The 9,260-nt window shown below is 46.2% G+C and overlaps 2 protein-coding genes across 2 annotated transcripts in view; one reads left to right on the forward strand and one right to left on the reverse strand.

Moving 5' to 3' along the window:
• Nucleotides 1-3,572: 3,572 nt before the first annotated feature.
• On the reverse strand, nt 3,573-4,443 carry LOC136495695 (mitochondrial import inner membrane translocase subunit TIM17-2-like). Its single transcript, XM_066491557.1, has one exon. The coding sequence runs from the start codon at nt 4,404-4,406 to the stop codon at nt 3,720-3,722; it is 687 nt and encodes a 228-aa protein (XP_066347654.1). The 5' UTR covers nt 4,407-4,443; the 3' UTR covers nt 3,573-3,719.
• A 2,175-nt stretch (nt 4,444-6,618) lies between these two features.
• The window catches only part of LOC136495706 (mitochondrial import inner membrane translocase subunit TIM17-2-like), a 29,469-nt gene continuing 26,827 nt past the window's right edge, over nt 6,619-9,260 (forward strand). Inside the window, exon 1 of the mRNA XM_066491566.1 lies at nt 6,619-7,445. Within this exon, the coding sequence (XP_066347663.1) occupies nt 6,751-7,437 (687 nt within the window). The 5' untranslated portion in view covers nt 6,619-6,750 and the 3' untranslated portion in view covers nt 7,438-7,445. The remainder of the gene's footprint in view (nt 7,446-9,260) is intronic.

Genomic DNA, 9,260 nt, shown 5'->3' on the forward strand with positions numbered 1-9,260 from the left:
TGTCACTTGAAGGCCACTCATTGTGGATCTTCTGAACGAGACACTTTGTAGTACTGGTCACATACTCCGGTAAGCCTACTTCGGCTAATCCGATACTAAGACGAATGCCCACGCACTGGGAGTGGAGAGATGGCGGGAGTAGCGTGTACCCTCGTGGCTGGAATGTGGCCGGATTTGAGGTGTGCTGTGCTCTCGGGTGGCGTGGAGACGGCTTAGTATGGGAGGATCCGGTAGCGAGGTTGATATATGCAAGATTAAGTTCTACATATGTCGTGTGATAAGGAATCCCCAGCTGGGACTTGAATCAATTCAAATTGCCGGTGCTCCGTGGATATGGAGACTCGATTCATTACAGAAGCAATGCAGGACTGGTGAATTACTAAAATATGAGAAAAAAGAATGGAATGAGAAGGAATGGAATATGGGAAATGTATATTTAGTTGAGATAATGAACTAAAAGGACTTAGGGGTAAAATTTAAGAATAGGATAAATATAGTAAGCTTTTGGCAAAGGACTTTGAATTTTGCTACACCCTTACCTTGTCCCAAACCCCTGCATCCCTAAAGTCTTACACCCGTTACGTCGGGTTAGTCTTGTTGAGTACTTTTGTACTCAGGGTTTGTTAACCCTTGTTGCAGGTGAGTCGCATGCGCAGGCTTGTTTTGGTCCCTGCTGCATCTCTGTGTTTAAAGTCAATGACGACGAGGAATGATGAATGGCCTTTGGACAAGGCATTAGTTTGTTTGATAAATAAAGTTAATGTAATATTATCCCGCTACTATGGTTGTATGACACTTATGGTATTGTAAGTTTGAAAACAACTGGTTTGTAACTATGTTATCTTAAGACTTCCGCTATCTTTTACTCTGGTATATATATTTGAATAAACTGTTGTAATCTGCAATGTCTGTGATTGGGATCCTGTTTGAAAAGAGAATCGTGGATGATTCGGGTTTCCCGAGGACACCCGACAGACCTGTTGAGTTGTTGGGAACTCGTGTTCGCTATCCGAGGTCTGTCAAGACGACGATAGGTACACGTGGGCCCGATTTCTTAGGAGGTTCTGCCACACATGTTATCTGGTGCTTGTACATATTATCAAATTTATGAAGGCAGCATTGATGCCCTAGAGTTTTGTACAAGCAAATCTGTATAATCTATCTAACTTAATGCATGCATATATGTATGCTGAGCTACGTTGTTCCTTAATGTCAAGATTATATAGTTGTGAGAATGTCATTTACATGGAAATACATTGTAATAAACCAAAAAGAATTAATCATCAGTACAATACAAAGGTATATCAGACAGTTCCATTAACATGTTCCTCGATGATACAAATATACATGCCTCAGATCAATGAAAGCTTGTTTCCTCAGCATGCAAAATTACCAATTAAGTTACACATGCATTTACACCCATCTCAACAACACAATTACATGGAACATATATAGGTACATCTCCTCAAAATAGATAATCTTGGAGCATCATCCAACAAGTGATGCACCACAGTAAGATCATCCTGATCAATGACACATATATGCTATATATGTATCTCCGCCATTATATCTGCTCCAGCTAGCTTTACTTATTTTTTTAGCCATTGCACCTGTTAATAGTAATCGCCTGCTTTAATTTTAAATTTCACTGCAAGTTAATTAAGCACGGGATCGGATGATAACCTCAATGCAGCGTCGATGGCGGCGGGGCGGCGGCGTACCAGTGGAAGGGCACCCTGCCGGACTCGATCCGCGCGACGTCCACGACGAGCTGCTGGTAGTGGCCGGGGCGCCTCCTCCTCCTCCTCCGGCGGCGCGGGCGCGGGCGGGGGCGGCGCTGGCGTGGGCGGGGGCGGCGCTGGCGTGGGTGGGCGCGGGCGTGCGTGCGTGTGTGCGGTGTGTGTGGGCCGGCTAGGCCGGCAGGTTAAATCCCCCCTTTGCCGAGTGCCCCGATCTGGCACTCGGCAAAGTTTTTTTAAATTCTTTGCCGAGTGCCACCCGGCCTGGCACTCGGCAAAGAGGTTTTTTTAAAAAAAAAATTAAATTCTTTACCGAGTGCCATACGTCCTAACACTCGGCAAAGAGGCTCCTTTGCCGAGTGTCATTTTTTGACACTCGGCAAACCATATTTTTTTTTCCACTTTTGACCTCCAAACTTTTTCTGCAGTCCTCATACAATACCTGATACTCCATGTTCCATTGTGGCACATTTCTTAGACTTTTTCTATATTTCTTTAATTTATTTCATTTAATTGAATTTTCTTGGATAATTCAAATTATAACTGCTAGTCATTCGAATAATGAAAAAAATGAATGGAAAAATGATATTCATGTTATTTAGTATAATGTGAGGCCGTATCCAGGAACAGACCACCAATTTCGAACATCTTGTTCACGAAACATGACCACGAACTTGCGGTCGAGTTATTTTTAAATTCTATAAAAAGCAAACGAAGCCCGAAAATCATGAAACTTGTCAAGATGTCATGATATCATATGTGGAGGCTGTGATAAAAAAATGAGAAGGTTTTGCGCAAGTTGTCACGTACGATGCTTACCACCTCGTCGGCCTCTTCACGAAATCATGAAACTTCTTCGGAGATTCTTCGGTTTACAAGCATCGTACGTGACAACTTACGCGAAACCTTCTCAAATTTTTATCAAAGCCTCCACATATGATATCATGACATCTTGACAAGTTTCATGATTTTCGGACTTCGTTTGCTTTTTATAAAATTTAAAAACAACTCGACCGCAAGTTCGTGGTCATGTTTCGTGAACAAGATGTTCGAAATTGGTGGTCTGTTCCTGGATACGGCCTCACATTATACTAAATAACATGAATATCATTTTTCCATTCATTTTTTTTCATTATTCGAATGACTAGCAGTTATAATTTGAATTATCCAAGAAAATTCAATTAAATGAAATAAATTAAAGAAATATAGAAAAAGTCCGAGAAATGTGCCACATTGGAACATGGAGTACCAGGTATTGTATGAGGACTGCAGAAAAAGTTTGGAGGTCAAAAGCGAAAAAATATGGTTTGCCGAGTGTCAAAAATGGCACTCGGCAAAGGAGCCTCTTTGCCGAGTGTCAGGGTTAACGGCGGCTGCCGGCCGTTAACGGTGGCGGCCCTTTGCCGAGTGTCAAGAGAATAACACTCGGCAAAGACCAGTTTGCCAAGTGTTATTGTTTGCCGAGTGCTCGGCACTCGGCAAACCACCTCTTTACCAAGTGCCAGTTGTTTGCCGAGTGCTTTCTCTCTGTCACTCGGCAAATAGCTCCTTTGCCGAGTGTCCGATAAAAAGCACTCGGCAAAGTCTGGGACACTCGGCAAAAAAGCCGTCTCCGGTAGTGTTCGCTTCGCTAAAAAAAAGCTGAAGCACTGTTTCGACTGATTTGTTACGAAAGAAAAACACGGTTCTGACTGAAAAAAACGAGCTATCCGCTTCGGTGTGGCGCCCTTAAAACGGGGAAAGAATTTCTCAACAACAGAGCCAGAGGAGGTCCAATCCTTGTGTAGTGTGAAACTGACCCCACAAAACCTCAGATGACTGATGACACGCCACTTTCCACATAACACATGATCGACAAGAGCCCACAAACAGCATTCAGAAATAAAAATGAAATCAAATCTAGCATAGCATTGTATAGTCTGCGAGAAAATTATAATCTGACGAAAACCTTATATTTTTCGCCTACTTCATAATGATTAGTTAATCGAAGGAGGGAACAGCGGTGCTGGGCAAATCCAACTCCAGCTCGTCAGACCTGCGATCACCACTAGCAACCTTGTCCTGCTGCTTCCTCCCAAACAAACCGCCAAACCACCCAGCACGGCCAGAGTCAGCGACCGGAACCTCCTCGACCACGATCGGCGCCGCCGGCGGCACTCCGAGGAAGCCAGGCGGCACGTACTGGGCAGCAGGATCCTGTCCTGCTGGGTACTCCTGCTGCATCATCAGGTCCTCCGGCGGAGGCGGGTTAGCCATGGTGCGGTTGAGCATGATCCCGGCACCCTCGATGAGCGCGAGGAACACGCCCCCGAACACGGCGCCCCTTCCGGTGGCTAGGATGCCCTTGCGCAGCTGGAGGAGGCCCCCGGTCGCGGCGCCGGCGACGATGGAGTTCCAGGGGTCCTCCTTCTTGCGCGCGTAGACCATGGCGCAGTCGAAGGTGGAGAAGAGGCTGCCCCAGACGGCGAAGTTGCCCCCGATGCGCGGCGCGTTCATGCGGACGGCCGTGGCGCCGCCCGCGAGGCGGTGGCCGTTGGGGGAGTCGCGGAGGCCCTTGACGAAGTGGAAGAGGGAGCCGCCCACGGCTCCCATCCCGAAGGTGTTGCCGACGTCCTCGAGGATGCGGTCCGGGCACGGCTGCCCGTTCAAATCCGGCGAGCTCGTCATCTCGCGAACCTCCCCTGGGGACGGCGGCCTAAACTTGGAAGACACGTTGGTTGGGAATCGCGAGTTGGGAGGCGGAGGGGACGAAGCACAGGGTTTTGTATCGATCCAAACTCCGGGTCCGGGTCCGGGTCCGGGTCCGGGACCGGGGTCGATGGTGCTGTGCTGGGCCATGCCCGCAAGTAGGGCATAATCAGATCGGCGATACGGGCCCATATTGCTCATACATATTATTTGTTTTTATTTTTCCCTCGGATTGTGAATCATACACGGATAGTCATCGGAGACATATTCGAATAGGATTATGAATACGGATAAATATATATGTGTCGAATATGGAATGAGTCGCATCGGGTACCATTATTTCTTCAGATATGCTCACTCCGTTGAGGTACGTGCATCCAAAGAGAGCACGTGAGACTAAAATAAGAAGTGGTTACGCCTTATATATTAAGACAGAGAGAGTATTGAGTAAAAGCAACTTCCATATGGTCAAAAGTGATTTTTAGAGCCTGTTATCAAAACCGTTACGGTATAAGATAAGTCATTTTTATGAACAGTTCTATTAAACACATCAGTCCCTAAAAATAATTTTCAGAGAATTCTCTAAGGCAAATCTCTCTAAGAATAACGGTTTGCTAAGTAAACTCCTCTTGAAAAAAATATATAAAAGACCCCTGTAGTTTTATATAGCAGTGTTAAAGGATGAAACCACCCTAGTTGCTAGATTTAGGATTAGGAAAATATTTTCTTCCACATTCAACTTTCCGCTTGATATCTGAATTGTCATGTTCCAAACATTAACTTAGACAAAAGGATAGTTTATCATTGCAGCTTATGAACATTGATTTTACTATGTATCTAAACACAGTTTATATATATTTAAATAAATACATAGCAAAAGCTATTTTCCTCTCATAAATTCCTCCAGATTCATCCAGATTCTTCCAGAATTCCTCCAAGCGAACGGGGCCTATCTGGAGGAATCTGGATGAATCTGGAGGAATTTGTGAGAGAAAAATACTGTTCCAGATGAAAAAAAAGCGGATCAAGCCGGGTTTAAAGGCACGCGAACGGGGCCATAATTAATTTGAAATATAGAAATATTGATTTATACACTTATGTCCCGTTTGAAACACAAGGATTTTTTCCATGTTCCTGAATCATTTAAAATAACAAATTAGAGCCATAGCCTTTGAAAAAAAATATTATAACAAAATAAATGGTAAATAGAATTCTCACGGGGCTTTCAAGCAAATACATGTTTCCGAACAATTTATTTCTTTAGAGAGGATCCCAACAATTTATTTAAGTCTATATGTTTTTTTTTATCTCAAACCCTATGTTGAATAAAACATCCGCTATCCCGATGGAATTTTGGAGGATTACTGCTTTTTTTTTGTTTTTCTAAGAACCATGTGTTTTATGCAGTTTCAACACATGAATTTTTTTGCACCATATGATTAAGATCCAACAGCCTCCACCCTTCTTCTACCTCTAGCCTCCAGCCTCCACAGATCACAATTTTTTTTTCTATGGAAGGACAAATCACAGATCCGCCGCCGCCGCTACCGCCGCCACCGCCATGGCCGGTGCGGGGGTGGGGAGGCGCGTCGGGCACGAGCGCGGGCGCCGCCACCGCCACTGTCATGGCCAGCGTGGGCGCGGGGAGGCGCGCCGGCGCCGGGGCGAGCTCACCGGTCGCCGACGTCGACGCCGGTGGTCACCGGTGAGAAAGAGAGAGGAAGAGAGATATAAAAAAAATCCATATATTTTTTTTATTAAAACACATGTGTATTGTATAGCATTTCTGTTTTTTTAAACAATACCGTTTTTTTTTGTCAACCGTGCTCGACAGTCGACCCAAAGCGCACCCGTGCAAAATCCGGAAGGACATGGTGGGGCCCAGCCCAAAGCCTCGAAGTCGAACGCTACTAGACGCCACGTAGGCACGTACTCCCGTTCCTAGGCACAGTTTAGATGCAAATTTTTTTGCAAAATGTAACTGTAGCGCATTTCGTTGTTATTTGGCAATTAGTGTCCAATCATAGCCTAATTAGGCTTAAAAGATTCGTCTCGTGGATTTCGTCTAAACTGTATAATTAGTTTTATTTTTTATTTATATTTAATGCTTCATGCATGCGTCCAAAAATTCGATGTGACGGAGAATCTTGAAAAATTTGGCAAAATGAAGTGGATCTAAACAGGGCCCTACTTCACTTGGCTCTCTCCGCGCCGCGCCGCCCGCTCGGCCGCCCGTGCCTTCCCATCGCCGGCTTGCCATTCCCTCCGTCCAAGCCCGCCTAGGGTTTCCCCCGCCGCTGGAGGCCGCCGCCTAGGCGAGGAGATGACCACTCCAGAGACGGGGCGGGAGCCCTGCCCGGACCGCATCCTCGACGACGTCGGCGGCGCTTTCGGAATGGGCGCCGTAGGCGGCTCCCTCTTCCACTTCGTCAAGGGCCTCTACAACTCCCCCAACGGCCACCGCCTCGCCGGGGGCGCCACATCCGCGCGCATGCTCGCGCCTCGCCTCGGCGGCAGCTTCGCCGTCTGGGGCGGCCTCTTCTCCACCTTCGACTGCGCCCTCGTCTACGCCCGCGCCAAGGAGGACCCCTGGAACTCCATCGCCGCCGGCGCCGCCACGGGTGGCCTGCTCGCCGTGCGACAGGGCCTCCTCGCCTCCGGAAGGTCCGCACTCTTTGGCGGCGCCCTCCTCGCGCTCATCGAGGGTGCCGGGATCATGCTCAACCGCATTGGGGTCGTCCCGCCGCCGCCGCCGGACGACCTGCTGCAGTATCCCGGACAGGATCCCGGCCAGTATGCACCACCACCTAGTTTCCTGGGAGTGCCGCCGGCGCCGCCGATCGATGTCCAGAAGGTCCCGGTCACTGAGTCTGGCGGCCCGACTGGGTGGTTTGGCGGTTTGTTCGGGAAGAAGCAGCAGGACACGGTTGCTGTTGGCGATCGCAAGAAGTCGGAGGTGTTGGAGATGGAGTTGTCAAGGACGGCCGTTCCCTCCTTCGACTACAAGTGAAAAAAAAAGTTAGCATTTGTGTGTTCTATTTTGTTTGCTGGTGATTCCTTCAATTGTTGTTGATTTGATTTGATTTTGTTGAATGTGGCCGTTATTGTTCTTATGCATGTACTCTGTGGACATGTAGTACTCGGTAGTTTTGACTTTTGAGTTACTTCTTCAATCTCATGGATTTATGATAGCTAATCACATACATTTTCTCCACACAGCGATCCAGAGTGAAACATGCAAAGTGTTTTGATTCCTCCTTCCCATGTGGCAGTTTTGTTGCAATTCTTGAGAAAATTTACACCAAGCTCATACAATTAACTGATTTGTGGTTTGTGCTGTAATTACTAATTAATCTAGGACCATAATTGGTATGCCCACTGTTGTTCCAGTGCTATATGTGTATGCTACGCAGTTGTTGCCTAGGGTATGTTGATGCATACGGTGCAGTAGTGCACAGCATATTAGCAGGGAATTTTTGGCTACACGATGTGGGGTTTCGTCTTCTGCATTTAATTTGTTGGCACAATGTATGTTAAGCAGAGGCAGAATCCTGCAACGTGATAATAACTGTACTCCATTTTATCTATTGGGTCATGCTCTATCTTTCCCTGGTCATCGCTGTTTGATGCTGCTGCTTAAACAATTCAATTAACCCCATTGGTATGGTTTTTGTGTAATCGTCCTGAACCCTAGTCATTGTCTAGCAGATTGTTCAACTAGCGCGAGCCAATCATCCTTGTATCTCTGTTTCTGCTACTGATATCACTAGTATGGTTATTGGTTTTGTGACCATTATGATTTGTGAACTTCAAAGGTTTACCCCACTAGAAGGTTGGCCCGAGGATATATGCTAGGAAAGAGATTAGAAAGAGGGGAAATGGAAAAGAAGTAGTGGCAACACAGGATCTATATAACTTCTATAGTTTCACATGCCTGGCAAACTTTTGCCACTTGCTGTCAGTTTCAGTCATATGTAAAGTATAAACTTGCTTGAATATAGAGTATGGCTTTACCTTTTGTGAGATTACTTTCTTTATGTTGTGCACTTTCGCCTGAAGAGAGTTTTTTCTAATATGCATGTGGACTACTTAAACACGTATGAATTTTTATGTTAGTTCTGTGTGGAGAAAGCACCTGCATTGAATTCTTCCAGTGTTTTACATTTGGCTTCATGATGCATGGATGTTGAGCTCCTGTTTTAGGTACTTATATTGCGAAATAGTAAAAAACTGGAAGCAGTTGAAGTATATGTTCCATTAGAGAAAACAGGAGTTGCATGATAGGTACACCATTTTTGAATAACCTGACCGGAATAGACATTTATATGACTTCAACTACTAGGTCTAGTGATGCTGTTGTTTTAGCTTTTCTGTTTTCTTTTTGTAAGTATCATTAATCCCATTCAACAGTATACCGTTGTTAGGCATACAATATATATTCCAGAGGGTTTCAAAGTGTGCTTCGATGCTATTTAAAAAAAAGGGTGTACCCAGTGCAGAGAGCTTCCGCTCTGTGCGGGGTCTGGGGAAGGGTGTCAGTGGCAAGCCTTACCCTCGCCTATGCAATGCGAGGAGACCGCGACTCGAACCCGGAACCTTCCGGTCACAGGCGGTAAGACTCTACCGGTGCACCAGGCCCGCCCTTCGCTTTGATGGGATAAGTCTCTGTGTTGGCTGGTCCTTGTGGGGCTGCAGCATATGGTCCTTGTGGCTACATGGTGGTCTTGCTGCCCATCAAAGACAACATCCTTGACTGGGTAGGATAGCATCTTAGCGTCTAGGACAGCATTATTGACTGGTTTGGACAGCATCTTAGCATCTAGGACAGCATCT

This window comes from Miscanthus floridulus, chromosome 1 (genome assembly GCF_019320115.1).
Source record: "Miscanthus floridulus cultivar M001 chromosome 1, ASM1932011v1, whole genome shotgun sequence".
NCBI lineage: Eukaryota > Viridiplantae > Streptophyta > Magnoliopsida > Poales > Poaceae > Miscanthus > Miscanthus floridulus.